This window comes from Vanacampus margaritifer, chromosome 2 (assembly GCF_051991255.1).
Source record: "Vanacampus margaritifer isolate UIUO_Vmar chromosome 2, RoL_Vmar_1.0, whole genome shotgun sequence".
Classification (NCBI taxonomy): Eukaryota; Metazoa; Chordata; class Actinopteri; order Syngnathiformes; family Syngnathidae; genus Vanacampus; species Vanacampus margaritifer.
The window spans coordinates 10,810,667-10,828,931 of NC_135433.1; the positions used below are offsets into that span (position 1 = coordinate 10,810,667).

General features: G+C 44.4%; 1 protein-coding gene across 1 annotated transcript; it reads right to left on the reverse strand.

The window, feature by feature from the left end:
* Positions 1-16,845: 16,845 nt before the first annotated feature.
* LOC144044685 (uncharacterized) lies at positions 16,846-17,664 on the reverse strand. Its single transcript, XM_077559256.1, has 2 exons — positions 17,161-17,664; positions 16,846-17,075 (listed from the first exon to the last, which is right to left on the reverse strand). Exons 1-2 carry the CDS (start codon positions 17,578-17,580, stop codon positions 16,884-16,886), a joined length of 612 nt encoding a protein of 203 aa, XP_077415382.1. The 5' UTR covers positions 17,581-17,664; the 3' UTR covers positions 16,846-16,883.
* Between the last annotated feature and the right edge of the window lie 601 nt (positions 17,665-18,265).

Below are 18,265 nucleotides of genomic sequence, written 5' to 3' on the forward strand. Positions count from 1 at the left end.
ACTTACGAACATTCGAGTTACGAACAACGGTACATACGAACATGTCTGCGCGTACAGTATGTCGAAAAATGTTCGGAAAGAAATGCTGTAAGTTAGATTTTGTATTGCGCGTAGTGCTTCTTTCCGCCGCTAATACTGACGATTGGCGCTGTGAGAGCTCATTGGAGGCTGAGCAACGTGGCGAGGAGGAGGAGGAAGAAAACGCCGGTCCCCATGAAGCAGGAAATAACTTTTGAAGCCGATTCCAGCGACGACGAAGAATCTCTCATGATATAAAATCCTCCTCCTCCATCATCTCCTTAAGCATCGAGTACATCTTCCAAAAGTAAGTTAAACTTCATTTTATTTATCTTATTACGTACATGTACATACTGTGTGTGTCTCTCTCGCTCTCTCTCTCTAACATACGTAGTACAGTACAGTACGTATTCTCTCCATTTTATTACAAGTTTTTTTCAGTACAAACCAATGCAGGTTACTTGTACAAGCCTTAAACATACTTATATAAACCTTCAATATACTTATATAGGCTTTAAACATAAATTATAATACAAAATATAGCACTGAAGCAACTTACGAACAAATTCACCTTACGAACGATCGTCCGGAACGTAACTCGTTCGTAAGGTGGGGAGCGTCTGTACATTATATGAGCTTTTCAAATGACAATGTGAAAGTGGAGGACTATGCCTAGGAGTGTCGCATAGAGATGATCCATATATTCACGTGTTCGTCTCAGCAAGCTGTATAACATTCTAAAAGATGTGTCCTTAACTCCCCACAGGTTTTGAGTTATTAAGCATTGAAGTATGAATTAGGGTTAGACCAAAGAGTGAGAACTTTGCGTAGGACTGTCACACAGAAATGATACAAATATCCACTTTTGTCTTGGCGAGCTTAACATCTTACTAAAGGAAATGGCTAAGAACTTTAGTTTCATGCAACAGGATGAACACCAGCATGTTCAGGGCAAAAAATTAGTTCAGAAAAAGTGTCTTAAAAAAAATATATATAAATATAAAATAAATGTACATATAAGCACGTCCGCCTCCCAGTGCAGAGGATGTGAGATCGAGTCCGGGCTTCGGCCTTCCTGGGTGGAGTTTGCATGTTCTCCCCGTGCTTGTGTGGGTTTCCTCCGGGTAATCCGGTTTCCTCCCACATTCCAAAGACATGCATGTCAGGTTAATTGAAATCTCCAAGTTGTCCATAGGTGTGATTGTGAGTGTGAATGGTTGTTTGTCTCTGTGTGCCCTGCGATTGGCTGGCAACCACTTCAGGGTGTACCCCGCCTACTGCCCGAAGCCAGCTGGGATAGGCTTCAGCGACCCTTGTGAGGACAAGCGGTTAAGAAAATGGATAGATGGATGGATGGATGGATATAAATAGAGAGAGATAGAGAGAGAGAGATTGAAAATGATGTCTCTTTCGGAAAGATCACAGCTTAGAAGTGTTGTAGAGACAGGGGACCGAGTTTCAGTGTCCTTCAAACATTCAGAAATACTCTTGCTCGAAAGAAAAGATTTTAAAGAAAAGAGTATTTTATTGATTTTTAAGGACTCTCAAGTTCATTGGATTCAGCGTCCCTCAAATAACAAGAAATTGTCCTGCTTAAAACAAAAGGAATTGCAATCATGTAAAATTGCAATTATGCAATATTTATATGTATGTTTGTGCAATAATTATAGCAGGCCTGTCCACAGAATACTCCCCCCCCCCCACACACACACACACACACACACACCTCTCCTAATCCCTTTCTCCGCTGATGGAGAAAAAGGAGAAAGGCAAACATAGATCCAACGTTAATTAAACATTGACCTTTCAAACGTTTTAAATCAACCAAAATACAATGTAGATGCAATGTCATCTTTTAAACACAAACTTCAATGTTCATAATGTTGTTGAATCTATGTTGAATGACCAATCAATCTTCAACTGTAACCAAAAATCAACCTTCTTAACCCTAATTCAATGTTGATTTAACATTGTTTGCTATCTGGGAAGGGTTTGAAGAAATCTACAGTATAATCTGCTCTGAATTGTATGGTCATCCCAGATTGCATACACTGTAAATTTGTCTTTACTGCTAACCCTTTGGGAACAGGACTACGGATAATAAAAGTATTGCTGTCATAGAAGAGTCTAACGCTAATTCTGCAGTCCAAAAAAACTCCAAAGTCTGAAATCACCATCCTCCAGTTGGAAAAATTGGGAAGCTGGCAAAAAAAAAAAAAAAAAGCAACGTGTGGAGAGTCCCTGTTGCCGAAATGCATCAGTGGAGTTAATGAATAGGGCTATCATTGCCAATAGCGTCAGAAATATCTGCACTCGCTTCTTTATTGTGGCTCTTTTCCTCTCTTAACATAGCTGCAGCGGCCAGGGCAATCATGTTATGTGTGATTCAATGAAAACAATACAGTCCAGTATATGTGGAAACTCAAAACATTGTTAAGCCATAAGAACAGCAGAGATTGCATTTTCCTATAATTCAGTAGACATGCGAGCCAGGAGTCACCGACTGTAATTGGATGACAATTGTTCATTTCAGTCGCATTCGGCCGCATCGCTTGGTGTGCAGCGGCCTAAGGTCCACGATGATATTTCTGACTTCAAATCCATCTCAAGTGGAGCATAAACCTGACAATACTTTTCAACCATTCACCATTATGAGTATGGTAGCATTTGTATGAGCGTTGTATTTTCTGAATGTGTGTCCTTCCACACGTTTATCGCCATTCACCTGGGAGGGAGTGACAGTGTGAATGTGAAATGAAGTCAGTTATATCACTACTGTAAATAGAAGAGGAGTTTGTGCATAATGCAACTTGTGGTGCTAGTCGAGCGTGAGTCAGAGGAAGAGAAAGCGGGCAAATCCAATCAGTAAGCACTCTCACTACGTGATAGTGACACATGTTCATGAAAGTCCTCACACTCAGACAAAGAGTGATTTATACTGCTGATGGATGTACCAGTAATTGCTTGGGAAGACCTCCGTTGCTGCACTTTCAGAAATGTGATTTTGACAAAGGCCTCCAGCACGAGCAGGCACATTTGACTTGACACGTTATTAACTCACACGTCTCATTGCTGTCATTTTACCTGTCGACTACTTCTGTCTAGCTACACTACCATGATCTCTTCCTCTTTGGAATCTCAATGTCTGATTGAGGATAGTCTTGTGTCTTCGTATGATTTTCAACATTGAGGTGGAGAAACCACATACGTATATGTTATCATAGCCTTATTTAAACCATTGGCAATGCTGTGGGGCAGGTGTCATAATTATACTTTTATTTTCTGGTGCAAAAATGATGTTTGATGTGGGGTGTGATGCTGCCAACAGCAAGGTCAGATTTTCAAGGTTTATTTTTTTGCATTTGATGACTAATCTCTTTTTTCCCCGCATCCTGAGAGGGAGCTTAAAACAGTTTGTTTGTGTAGGGTTGTAACTCAAGTAGAAATTTCACACTCTAATTGGAAATACTGGAGAAAAACGCAAACGTTTTATAGGACATGCTGGACTTTTTAATTGCCTCCGAGGGCGATATCGCTCTCATGAAAGTTTAAAGCGACCAACCCTGACTAAAATAAGTTATTAGACCAATGACCTGACACGGCCTGATGATGTTCAACCATCAAGTGTTTGCTTGTCCAATGAGCTCAGATGTGAACATTCTTACCTGTCCTATGATAGTTGGTATACAGTGGCTTTTTCATAAATGAAAAAAATGGCAAAGCACTAAAGCATGGTGGTTGGGAAAACAGAATAAACGCACAAACAACAAGCAGCAGCAATCAGGCTTCAGTACGGTAAGGAAGACATGGCCCTAGTGTGAGTGCGCCCTTAGAGACTGCTGTCCACCCGCGATCATGCATCTGCGTGTGACATTCATAATAATGCATTCAATGAAATAATTTCTACAATTAATCAAAGGGTTTGATGTACTCTGGTGTCACATTTATGATGAAAATGTGATAGCATCCACCACACATATCAACAGATAGCAGAATCTGTCTACCTGCATCTTGATCAAATCCATAAAAATCACGTTACACTACCCGCGCCACAACTTAGACCTTGTTTCAGCTGGTCTATAGTTTACTTTTTGTCATAAAATTGTCATGTGCGGCGGGGGCATATGATTAAAAAACACGCTTGGCCCGCCCAAACACCCAGCAAGGTGCAGCGCGGTCTTCCAAATTCCCAAACAATCCAGCAGACTAACTGGACAAGTAAATGAAGATGTGCACGTTTTTATGCGTTGTTTACGAAAATAAGGCTCCAGTATTTGAATCTGTTCCAAAACCTTAATAAGCCCTCGAACTGTGCATCCTCTACAAAGGTACAGTACTTTCATATTACTCAGTGATGGTATGAATGTGAGTATTATGTATGTTAAATATAGGAAAACAATACAACACGCGTACAAAGAAGCGAAATAAATCAACATTCTTTGTTTTCTAAATACAAATCTACAAAAAAAAAAGTTAAATACAATTGAACCGTACACAGACTGCTTCCTTGACACTACAGTGTCCAACAGTTATGAATACAGTACGCATGCAAACTTTTAAAAAGTCTTCCCATATTTTTATGTAAGACATTATTTCTACTATGTTAGAATGTATTTCATTTTTTAAATGTAATTTAATATATTTTGTGTTATTTTCAGTTATTCATTGATTCTACATCTAAAGGGAGTGTGCCACACTTTGAGAATTACAGCAGATTGTGCTGGTGCACTTCATTAAGTAACAGACTAGCTGTTGCCACGGATATAGCATAGTTACACCAGATGCCTTTATTGACACAACCCACCCATCTTTTATCCGGGCCTGGGAACAATGGTGGCTGGGTATTGGGACACTGGCCAGGAATCGAATCGGTGTCATCTGCACTGGAGACTGTAGAATGCTAGCAGTGCATTTATATGCCTTAAACTCTCACCCAGCAGACATGCAGGTGAGGGTGTGTTTGAATGACTGATTTTGGCACAATGTTGTGATTTTGATTCATTCGTTTGGTGGCAGTTGAAGAATTAAAGAGTGTTCATCTGCCACAGTATTTCAGCATACAGATGTGCATACTTCCTACCTCTACATCAAGGGGAAAGCAAGAATAACATTTGTGTTTTTCTATATTAACCAAGCCCACTTTAAATCTGTGACCAATAACATGATAGCTATCAGACACCATTCAAGAAAACAGTGTCAGGAAGAAGCAGTAAAAAATAAATAAATAAAAAGAATGACGTCATTCTGTTCTTGCATCCCTGGGAGAAAATACTTTTTTGTTCTTTACTGGAGTGAGAGAGGGCATGTGATGAGAGCAGAAGGGAAAGAACAAATGTTTGGAGAAGATAGAGGAGGCAAAAAAAGTTCATGCTTTAGTTCTCCCCCAAAAAAACGATGGAAGAGTGGAAAGTCTAATTAAGGATGAGAGACTCCTACTGTCTCCCTCCTTTCTTTTGTTTGCCTCAGCAACTTTTACGGCTCCTACTTTTTTTCACCCTCCTCCTCCCCATTTACTGCAGTGGCAAGCACATTCCCCCACACTCTGCTCAATGCCTGCAGCATGGGAGAGGGCTGCATAGCCTCCTCTCGCGGGCACACGCACGCACGCACACACGCACACACACATTTGTAACTTGTGCATTTTGGGCACGAATAAGCATGCGCATGCTTAATCATGTGTTAACGCAAAAAGGCTCAACACCCATACACATTAATGTTGCACTGCGTAACGCTCTGCTGGGCAACAGCAGGGGTGCGGAGGACTTAAAGATGACGTGATTCCCTCCCTGATCTCTGCTAATGTGTTTGTTTCCGCTGAGAGATCAGAGGAAAAGGAGCAGCAGAGAGATGAAGGCGGGAATTAAGGGGACAAAAAGAGAGTAGAGAGCCTGAGTGGAAAGAGGACAAGTGGGCAGGAAGGAAGGTAGGAAGAAAGGAAGGATGGAAGGTGAGATCTAAAGATTACAGTATGCTTCAGCTAGAGAACGATAGTATTAGTATTCACATCCCGATCAATCTCATTCTCCCATCGCCTCTGCTATCTTGTCCATCAGATTTCGTCCAATACTGACGTGTCTCTCTATCGCTCGCTCTCTTGTTCGCATTGCATTTTTAGGTAATACGTTTCACAACATTTCCCAAGTTGATTGTTTTTGCATCAATCTTTCCATAGGCAAATTATTTTAAACTGACTGCCTCAAATGTCCAAAAGACAAAATCTCTCAAAGACTCACTGATGAGTTGCTGAGAAGCACACTATGTGCTCCTTTCACATCCATTACTTTTTCAATTTTCATCTGAGCTCTCACACATCCAGGAAAAACACCCGGTAAAAAGAGATGAATAAACAAAGATAATATTGTTATAATAACTGCATGCTTGCTCACCAACAAAACTGCTTAATTATTTGGCGCAGCAGTTGTTTTCATAATAAAGAAATAATATCAACAAGAGTCTCATAGCCCTTCCCTGAGAGAATTTTGGTGTATTTTTTTTCAACTAAACTCATTTACTTGAGTAATTATACTTATGACTGACGAAAAGAATGTATCTGCAGTACACTGTCCCTGTTAAACATTGACATAATCAAATATAATGTAAAATCATCCAATAGAAAGTAGACTGTCTTTGATCCTCTTATACATTTCTTCTAAGATACAACTGTTGTACCAAACGACTAAAAGTGACTTTGTGTCTTATTTTTTCCTTATGGAAACAATTCTTAAAACATCTCGCTTACACATTTATTTGTGGCCACGAGCACCACATTGTGTTGATTTGCGAGGCCCCGTGGAGGTCATTTGAGCAGCGTATTTTGCTCGGAGATGATACACCAAAAATGTACAACTAAAATGGCATTTGGATTCGCAAAGTGCATTTGCAACGTGTGCAAATTGCTTTACATTTGAACAACAAGTGTCAAGCAAATAAAATAAAAGTAAAACTGCCTATAGTGGTTGTCCTACCAGTGACTTATTTTAAGTTTGGCTGCACACATGAGCAGAGGTTATATGCCGCCACAGGAAGTAAATAAGTGTTAACTGAGTTCTTTTTTTTTTCAGCACTTTAAATCATTTTAATGAATCTCCAAAGTTAATGCTTTTGCAGCCCTAATACAGACAGATTCATCTTCTCTTAAAACACTGTGGATGTAAAAAGAAAAAGAAAACCTGCAGGGTTAATCCTTTGATGCGTTGTTGAATAGAGCTACTGCAAGGTTGTCATATTTTTTTCCTCCTAAAAATGTTCATCAAATGGAAAATTGCATATTCACCAACTATATATCTTTGTGTGTACTGAATGCAGACTTTTTTTATTTTCACACCATCTAATTCAGGGTTTTATCAACGTTAATGAATAACGGGATTGCATGTTTATTTAGCATTTAATCCAATAAATTGTGGTACCTTTAATATGAAACGTTGATTTTAATGGTTCTTATTTGGAAAATAAGCACAACAAAAATGTAGAAGGCGAGAAGAGAATAAATGACAAAAGTGATGGAAGCTCCAAAGGCTAAAGAGAAACAGATTCCACTAATGGAGAAACCAATGTTGACATAACCTTCACTTATCCTATAACTATCATACTCTTGGCCTGTGTTAAAATGGATCTCACACACACACACACACACACACACACACACACACACACACACAGTGTGCATACGCGTGTGTGTTTTTCGGTCATTTTCTCCTTTGACACTTCTGTTTGCTTTGTTCCCTCTTTGGGTCCTTTCCACTCTCCTGCTTAGATCTTTTGCACACGGCACTGTACTGTCGTGATTGCTTTCACCTCTGACTTCAAGCACATGTAATTCAGTGCTTCTTCATGTATGTCTTTCCTACCATGAGTTGTGAACACACAATGCCTCGCACACTGATTTCAAGCATGTTGGTTTTCCATGTTTACTGTTTCGGACACGGGACACGTACTGAATAATGCATGCATAATATACTGTATCTTAGAGTGTGTGCCACTACTCACAGGTGTTGTTATATGTACACACATTTTCTCCAGTGTTGCACAAAGTGTACAATTTATGCAATGGTGACACTATTTCGTGGCATTGGGTTTAAGGGTATATGCAAATCTATGCAAAATGTAAAATGTCCAAACAATTGTTACTCTATGTAAATACAATACATTAACAAGCAAAGTGAATCCAAGGGGTTGCTACGTAGAGAGAAATAAAACAAAACAAAAAAAAAAGTGTTGGCTGCAATGTATTTGTGTGTGTGTGTGTGTCATTATTATTTCAAAGTATTTTGTACAAAAATGCTGTGTGGTTGCAGCTGCTCTAGCAGTTTCAAGTCTAGGTGTCATAGACATCACATTCTGTCATTTTCTTGGCTGGGACTGGTGCTATAAAAAAAAAAATACAAAATATGGTGACATTAGTGACACATTGTACAAGAGCAACATCAAGTCAATGGGCTGGGACATGTAACTATAAATATACTGCATACCCCCATATACTGTCGCTCTATATTGAATACTGTACTGTATGCACAGTGTTTGCTTATTTCCTTGGTTCTGTGACATATTTTAATAAATACTGCTCCAGCTATCTAAACGATCATTGCTGATGTTGACGTGGGTTTCTTTTTATCTTGGCATGTGATCTGTCTGTTTTTATTTTTTAAGATGGTGTGTAAGCCTGTATTAAGCAAGTACGACAAAATTACTTAAATACCATATGCCATCTTTTCTTGTTTTATCAGTCAAGATGTTGCTCAAGGTAAACACCCTCAAAAAGGTTTGTATGTCACGGTAAAGCACAAAAGCATAATACTCATTACAATCTTGCAAGCAAAAGAGTCCCAGTTCATGTTTTAGACTCACATTGAAAACTTAAATGGTTGGAATCCTTATGTTTTGATTAACACAAAGTGCAAAATATCTCTGAAGGTAACGTGTCACCTGTATGCTTTCCACCTACACTGTTAACCCGAATAAGTTAGCAGAACTCCAAAAAAAAAAGTGATGTTATCGCTTGCCTCACTTTTTTCAAGTTGATCAACTCAAAAGTTAAAGTTTTGCAGAACTTGAATGGTTTGATTACACCAAATTACTTTTTTTGATACATAGTTACTTAGAAGCTTTCTGTTACAGCAACTCAATTATTCCCAGTTACTAACTTATAAATGTTATAAAACCACTGGATTAAGTTAACAGAAGCAAAAACCATGAGTACACAGTGTTCTCACGACGGTCGCAGGAATGCTGGAGCCGATCCCAGCTGTCTTCAAGAAGTAGGCGGGGTACACCCTGAACTGGTTGCCAGCCAATCGCAGGGCATACAGACAATCTAGGGACAATTGAGTATTTAATTAACATACCATGCATAATTTTCGGAATTTGAGAGGAAACTGGAGTACCCGGAGAAAACCCACGCAGGAACATAGAGAACATGCAACCTCCAGCCAGGAAGGCCAAAGGGCCGGATTCGATCTCACAACCTCTGGACTAGGAGGCATGTTAACCAGTTGGCCACCATGCCGCCTGCTATGAGCATATGTTTATAATTTAACATAAATTCTTATTATTTTATTTAAACCAGATAGGAAACTGAGAACAAATGATCATTTACAATGTCCAACTATAGGGCTAAAATGAAATTACAAATTAATAAGTAAACTAAATCATCAGCTAATTTATGTTTTTAAGTTACCCAAAAACAAATACAAAGTTACACCAACTTAAAAAAAAGTTAAGTTTGCAGTAGTTTTCATAAAAGTATTGTGTACTTAATTTATTTAATTATTTTTGAACATTCAGGTTTACAGTGTAAAAATGTGTATGGTCAGACTAATTTTGCCTGTTGTCATATATTTTACCTACACCAAGGAATGTATTATTGCTGTCAAATCATAGTTTATTAATATGCTTTGTGCATGCAAGGTCAGTAGTTATAATTTAAAAAAAATCAAGTTTTATCTGGGCTTATGCAGAAATGTAAAAATCACATGCTTATATTTCAAGTTTCATCAGATCAGGCTTTCATTTGTTGTACAGTGGTACCTTGGCTCACGAACTTAATTGGTTCCCACAGAGAGTATGTGAGCCGAAAAGTTTGTCTTCCAAACAAGTATTTCCCATAGGAAACCATTGAAATGAGAATAATACGTTCCCAGGTCCCCATAAAACACAATTTTCTACTAAAAAAGCCTTAAAACTACACAAAATATACCTTATTTTATGTATAATAAATGTGCTATTGTATTGTAATTAAAGAAATACACTGTACTGTATAATAAAGTGTTTTTATTTGCAAAACTTGCAACTTGCCTTTGTGATGGTACAGTAGTTGAAGGCTTGATGGAATGGAGTGGGAGGAGGAGGGAGTTACTGTTTGGAAGGAGAGTCCTCCGGTGTGGCTTCTCTTCTTTGCTTCTTAGGAGACTCTTTATCCTTGTTGCTGACTAAAAACCTCTTAATTGATACCTGTTGCTTTCTGAGTTGTAAGGTCTTACGAAACTGAGGCATCACATTATCATTCATCATGTTGATGATTCTCATAGCCACAGTCTTTTCTGAATGGTACTGTTCGATAAAAGCCTGCACATCACTCCACTTAGTTAACATGGTCTTGATGCTCTCACTTGATGCTGCAGCCATCTCCTCCTCCTCGTCCTCACATGACAACTCCTGAATGGCTTCCTTCTGCTTGTCCTCTTGAAGGCGAATCAAATCCTCTGACACCCTTAGCCACACACGCACCCTTAATAGCTTCCTTGTTCTTAAGGATGGTAGCAATGGTAGACTTAGCGTACTGGTACTGGGACGCTAAGTCACACAAACGCGCACCTCGTTCGTGTTTGTCGATGATCTCCTTCTTCTGCTCGACCGTAATTTTCTTCAATGTCTTCTTAGGCTTAACACTAGCCTGTGGTGGGGTCTTTTTTGGTCCCATGGTAGCAAAAGTGCACTCCAAAAGTACTCCAAAATGATCCAAAATGTCTACCGAACACAAATCACGTCCGCACTCAAACAAAGGGGGCGACGAACTGGGACGCCGTGAGCGTGCGTCAGCTTCTCGTGATTTCTCGTGTCGCGTGATTTGGTTCGTCCGCCAAAAACTAGTTCGTCAGCCGAGACAAAATGCTCGCGAATTTAATGTTCGTGAGGCGAAAAGTTCGTGAGCTGAAGCGTTCGTGAGCCGAGGTACCACTGTACTTAGAACAGGGATGGCGAGATCCAGTCCTCGAGGGCCGGAGTCCTGCAGGTTTTGGATATTTCCTTTCTTCAACACAGCTGATTCATGATCAGCTCGTCAGCAAGCTCTGAATAAGCCTGATAATGATTCTGTTAATTGGAATCAGCTGCAGTTCGAGTAGGGAAATCTCTAAAACCTGCACGACTCCGGCCCTCGAGGACCGAAGTTTGACATCCCTGACTTAGAAGATACATCAGAAAGGTTCCAGGAATGGTCTCACAAAAGATGTACACGCATTTCAAACCCAAATTTTGATGTGAGCCACAATCAATTTGGCAGCACATCTACAAAGAAATCCTGTGGAGTTTGTTTCCGTCAGTGTGTGAGATGAGTTAAGTGTTGTGACAGGACAACTTGTTATTGCTTCACCATGACAACGCCCCTGCTCACAATTAAGCATGGTCTGATCCATTGGATCACTCTTGAGTCCAATCCACGGCAAAATGATTGGATCGGTATCAGATTCTTTTTATTAGAACCAGTCCGATCCAACCCATAAGCCCAATATTATACAGTATATTCAAATTCATATCGCACGACATGCCAGAAAGAGTGCCCTGTGTTTGACGAGCTTCAATTGAGCCTCAGCCTGTAAGCTGAATTCTCACAGTATTTGTGAGTTCACAAACCCTCGACAATCCATTTTGTACCGAGTCTGCAAATTTTCTCAGCGCCGAACAACCACTCTCAAAGCAACAGTGTGTTTGGGGGCGGGATATGCGGCTGTGATGAAAACAAGAAGCGCAGAGGCCAGGGGAAACAAAGCAACCAAACATGGTGACACCGGTGGATGGATGCTGCAATTAATTATTTTCTCACAGAATTACCGACAGTTTGCTTTTGGAAAGAACAGTGAGAGGCATTTTGTGCATTTTTAGCTGGTAAAGATGTTTCTGGGTTGTTTTTCTTTTTGTTTGCTTGTTTGTTTTTTACCTACCTGCTTTTAAGGATGACAATAATTTTAAGGGATTTTCGAGTAGCCCTTACCTTCCGTAGTACCAAAATATTGTATGGTTGGTTGAAAACAGTGAGAGATGAAAACAAAATCCAAATGTTTATATTATTCTATTGCGGGGGGGGGGAATGATGGCTGTAGTTTGGACACTTCCCTGGCTGTAGTCATGTTTGCGGTTTTAATGAAGCCCGCAGCAGTTACTAGCTGTTGTACAGTGAATGTGCATGTTTTTTTTAGATGTCAGCATTAAGCAGAGTACGTCCACATATTAGTCACAGCCGAATGGTACAGGATTGGTATCAGCCAAGTCTCGAGGCTGCAGTATTGGTATCTGTAAAGTGGGAGCGAGCCATTCCCATAATATCAATACCCTGAGCAGCTGATAGCAACTTCCCTATTCACTTTGAAATAGATTTTTCTCCTCTTTACCATGATCAAGGGGACATGTTTTCAAGACACGGACGACATTAAGATGGCTGTGACTACGGAGCTACGGAGGATTCCGGAAGAATCTTTCCAAAAGTACATGAAGGCATGAAAGAGAAGGCTAAGAAAGTGTCTGGGGTGTCACGGCTTGAGAAAGGAGGACCCAGATGCAGAGAGGAAGGCGAGCCAGGGCAGGGATGCGGATAACTTAGATTTAATAATAGTACAAAATGAAAACACAAAATCACGCACACAGGCGGACAAAAGGAAACACAAACTCACGCACACAGGCGGATAGTAAACAAACTCAAAAGCATGCACAGTGGCAGCAAAAAGGTAAGTCATGGAGATCAGCAGCTGGTTCTCGGATAAGCGTTTACCAGTCGGGTCAAGTGAGTAGTGTCACAGAGGAATATCCCGACACTCCTTGCTGTTTCTCTCAGGCTTTTAACTTGGCCTGATGAGCTAACGGGTTACAGGTGAGTGTGGCGGGCTCTGCCCACCAGCTGTCTCCCCAGCAACTGCAACGGAAACAGCACAGCTGATACTAATCATGACAGTACCCCCCCATCAACGAACGCCCCTAGGCGGACCACCTGGCAGAGAAGGATGTGACGAATGGAAGTCGCGAACCAGTGACTGGTCCAGAATCCAGGAGCGGGGGATCCACTGGCGGTCCTCGGGGCCGTACCCCTCCCAGTCGACCAGATACTGCATCCCCCTGCCGCGCTTACGAGAGTCCAGTATGGCCCTAACCGTGTAGATAGGCTGCCCGCTGACGACCCGGGGAGGTGGTGGGGGCGCGGCCGGCGGGCACAATGGGCTGGCCGAGACCGGCTTGAGCAAGGACGTGTGAAAAACTGGGTGTACCTTGAGCGTGGGTGGCAGGTTGAGCCGAACTGCCACCGGGTTGATCACGGAGTCGACCTCAAACGGGCCGACAAACCGAGGCCCCAGTTTCTTGGAGCTCCCTGCCAACTGCAGGTCCCGGGTGGAGAGCCAAACTCTCTGACCCGGTCGGTAGGATGGTGCCGGGAGCCGGTGCCTGTCCGCGAGCCGCTTGTTGCGGTCCGAGGTGCGGCACAGGGCCTTCCTGGTGTCCTGCCAAACCCTGCGAGCCCGGCGGAGGTGAGTATGGACCGAGGGGATGGCCACCACGCCCTCCTGGCAAGGAAACAAGGGGGGCTGATAACCACAGGCCGCGTGGAACGGGGACAACCCTGTGGCAGAACGAGAGTGTTGTGGGCGTATTCGACCCACGGGAGGTGGGACGCCCACGAGGAAGGGTGCTGATGGCATACGCATCGGAGCGCCGACTCCAAGTCCTGGTTGGCCCGCTCCGTCTGCCCATTAGATTGGGGATGGTGGCCTGAAGACAGGCTAGCCGTAGCCCCCAAGGACTTGCAGAAGGCCTTCCACACCCGGGACACGAATTGAGGCCCCCTGTCGGAGACGAGGTCCACTGGTATCCCGTGGATCCTAAAAACGTCCTTTATCAGGACATCAGCTGTTTGCAGCGAGGTGGGCAATTTAGGCAGGGCGATAAAGTGGGCCATTTTTGAAAACCGGTCCACCACTGTCAAGATTACCGACTGCCCGTTGGAAGGAGGTAGCCCGGTGACGAAATCCAACGCCACATGCGACCAAGGACGGTGGGGAATGGGCAGGGGACGGAGCTGGCCGGATGGTTTCAGGCGAGAGGACTTATTACGGGCACACGCCGCGCAAGACGCGACATAGTCCTCAACGTCCTTGCGCAGCCCGGGCCACCAAAATCTCTGCGCCACCAGGGACAGCGTGCGACCCACCCCTGGATGACATGCCACCCTCGATGCGTGCCCCCACTGCAGCACCTCTGGCCGGAGGTGAGTGGGCACGAACCACTTATCGCCAGGGCACGCTACCGGGGTCTGCCTGCCGTCAGCTGCCTCCACCACCCTCCGCTCAACCTCCCACTGGAGAGCTCCCAATACTCTGGACTCCGGCACAATCGGTCCGGGTAGAGACCCCTCGGCGGCCGGACAGGGCATCCGGCTTGGTATTCCGGGATCCAGGTCGGTAGGTAATGAAGTAATTGAAACGCGTCAAGAACAGGGCCCAGCGTGCTTGGCGGGGATTCAGTCTCCGAGCGGACCGTAAGTATGATTATGAGTTTTTATGGTCCGTGAAAATTTGGAAGGGTTCCGCTGCGCCCTCCAGCCAGTGCCGCCACTCCTGCAAGGCAAAAATTATGGCCAGCAGCTCACGGTTGCCCACATCGTAATTGCGTTCTGCCTGGTTGAGCCGACGAGAGAAGAAAGCGCAGGGATGCAGCCTCTGGTCAACCGGGGATCGTTGGGACAACACCGCCCCCACTCCTGTCTCTGAAGCGTCAACCTCGACGACAAATGGAAGAGTTTCGTTAGGGTGTGTCAAGACCGGTGAACGTGAAAACAATGACTTCAATTTAACAAAGGCGGCCTCAGCCTGCTGAGTCCAAATAAACTGAATTTTTGTAGATGTAAGCCTTGTCAGTGGTTCCGCTTTCAAGCTATAATCGCGGATGAACCGACGATAGAAGTTAGCGAACCCCAGGAATCTCTGCAAGTGTTTTCTAGACGTGGGTGTTGGCCACTCGACCACGGCCTGGATCTTGGCCGGGTCAGCCCTCAATTGACCTCTTTCCACAATATACCCGAGGAACTGGACCGAACGGGTGTGAAATGCACACTTCTCTGCTTTCACGTACAGCCGGTTTTCCAGCAGCCGCTCCAGAACCAGCCGAACGTGTTGCTGATGTTCTGCTAGGTCTCTGGAGAAAATCAAAATGTCGTCCAGATAAACAAAACAAAAATGATTAAGCATGTCACGCAAGACGTCATTGATAAAACACTGAAATACTGCGGGGGCGTTTGAGAGGCCAAAAGGCATAACTAAATACTCAAAATGCCCAATGGGTGTTTTAAAAGCCGTTTTCCATTCGTCACCCTCCCTTATCCTAACAAGGTAGTAGGCACTACGAAGGTCCAATTTAGTAAACACCGTAGCAGAGTGTAAGGGAGCGAAGGCTGAATCCATCAGTGGCAATGGGTATTTGTTTTTAATTGTAATATCGTTCAAACCACGGAAATCGATGCAGGGGCGAAGGGTCTTGTCTTTTTTTTCCCACAAAGAAAAATCCTGCCCCTAGCGGTGACTTGGAAGGCCGAATAAGACCGGCAGCCAGCGATGTTGTGACATACTCCTTAAGGGCTTGGAGTTCCGGCTTAGCTATTTGGTATAGGCGTGTACTAGGCAGCGGTGCGCCGGTAAGCAATTCTATCGCGCAATCATAAGGCCGATGTGGAGGGAGAGATAAGGCCCGGTCTTTACTAAACACCTCCCGTAAATCGTGATATTCCGCTGGCACATTTTCCAGGTTAATTGATTCCCCAGTTTCCTTCGCTGGGCCACCGTGGTAGTCCACCGCTGACCGCAGGCAATGGGAGTGACAAAACAAGCTCCACCTCTCTAACCTAGGCCTGCCCCAGTTTATGTCTGGGTTGTGCCTGGCCAGCCAAGTCAGACCCAGGACCACTGGGGCTGACCGGGAGGGCATAATAAAAAACTGTCTAGTCTCCACGTGATTTCCTGATAAGCGCAGGTGTAGACCCTCTGTTCTATGGGTAATCACCCCCAAGAGGCGCCCATTAAGGTCATACATCTCCTTTGTTTTCTCGAGTCTAATCACCGGACATTTTAGGATGTTGACAATTTTCGGGTCGATAATACAATCATCCGCCCCCGAGTCCACCAACGCCGTCATTTTTACATTCACCCCACCCCAAGTCATTTCTCCCGACAGTTGTAGTCTTTTAGTGTCCAATGGACTGTTAGGATCACATGCTCCTGGAGACTGAGAGTACTCACACTGGTCGTTTCGTTGGGGTTGAGTGGTTGCAGCTGGAACGGGTGCGATGTCCCGACGTCTATCCGGCCGCCTCCAACACGTGGCCAATTGGTGTCCGAGCCGACCACAATATTGGCACGCCTGATTTCTCCATCGGTTCCTGTGTTCCGCCGCAGGGAGCCGTCCTCCCCCCAGCTGCATTGGCTCGATACCATCTCCCGTCGGAGGGCGTCGCCACGAGGCGTCGGGAGGCGAGGCGCCGAAGAAGCGCCCCGCGGACGTGGTCGAAAACGGTGAAGCAGCCGTGTCTGCCTCCTTTGGTCGTCGGTCCTCCTCCCGCTCCCGCCGTCGCTCCCGCAATCTATTGTCCAAGCGGATGGCCAGGTTAAGGAATTCTTCTAGACCGGAAGTCTCGTCCCGTGCTGCCAGCTCATCCTTGATTCGCGGGCTGAGTCCCCGCCGGAAGATACCACACAGCGCCGCTTCGTTGAAATGGCTCTCGGCGGCCAAAACCCGGAAGGAGATGGAGTACTCTGCCACGGACAAGTCGGCCTGTCGGAGGTCCAGCAGGCGGCTGCCCGCCTCCTTCCCTTTTACGGGGTGGTTGAAAACGTTCCTAAATTCCTCCAGGAAGGCAGAAAATGAAGCTCGGAGCTCAGGATTGGCTTTACTCACCGCCATCGCCCATAGCGCCGCCTGGCCGGAAAGTAGGCTCATTACGAAAGCGACCTTGGCGCCATCAGTCGGGAAGGTGTGCGGCTGTTGATCTAGAACCAGGCTGTACTGATGAAGGAATTGGTCGCAACCCCCAATTTGGCCAGCGTAGCGGGGAGGATGAGGAATATTGGGTTCCCGAGCTACAGCATTGCCAGCTGATTGGGACGTGGAGACGACAGGTGACGCCACGGCTGCACGCAAGTCCTCTGCTGCCGTGGATTCTGGCCTCTGCTCCACCTTCAAGGTGAGCGACCCGATCTGGGCGGTCAGCGTCGACAGTGCCTCCTTCAGCTCGCGGAAATATAGTTCGTGCTGTCCGAGTAAGCGCCCATGGCTGGCCATGGCCTGGCACAGGCTGTTGGGATCTGCGGGGTCCATAACTGGTCGGGATATTCTGTCACGGCTTGAGAAAGGAGGACCCAGATGCAGAGAGGAAGGCGAGCCAGGGCAGGGATGCGGATAACTTAGATTTAATAATAGTACAAAATGAAAACACAAAATCACGCACACAGGCGGACAAAAGGAAACACAAACTCACGCACACAGGCGGATAGTAAACAAACTCAAAAGCATGCACAGTGGCAGCAAAAAGGTAAGTCATGGAGATCAGCAGCTGGTTCTCGGATAAGCGTTTACCAGTCGGGTCAAGTGAGTAGTGTCACAGAGGAATATCCCGACACTCCTTGCTGTTTCTCTCAGGCTTTTAACTTGGCCTGATGAGCTAACGGTTACAGGTGAGTGTGGCGGGCTCCGCCCACCAGCTGTCTCCCCAGCAACTGCAACGGAAACAGCACAGCTGATACTAATCATGACATGGGGTTTTACTTTGAATATTTAGAAGGGGAAGACTTGTAATTTGTGGCCATCTTAGATTGTAGATGTTCATTAATTGAAGTCACAGGTGACAAAAGCAGTTTCTGAGTGTTCTTGTTTTTTGCAATAGGAGCATTGTTAATCCCTTAGCAGTGAAATTGAGCAAAATAGCGAGCTTGAGGCTCGCCTGGTTGACAATATTGTGTGAGGCAAGCATCTGTGGTCCTTCTCTTGCATGTTTAGAAGCTCT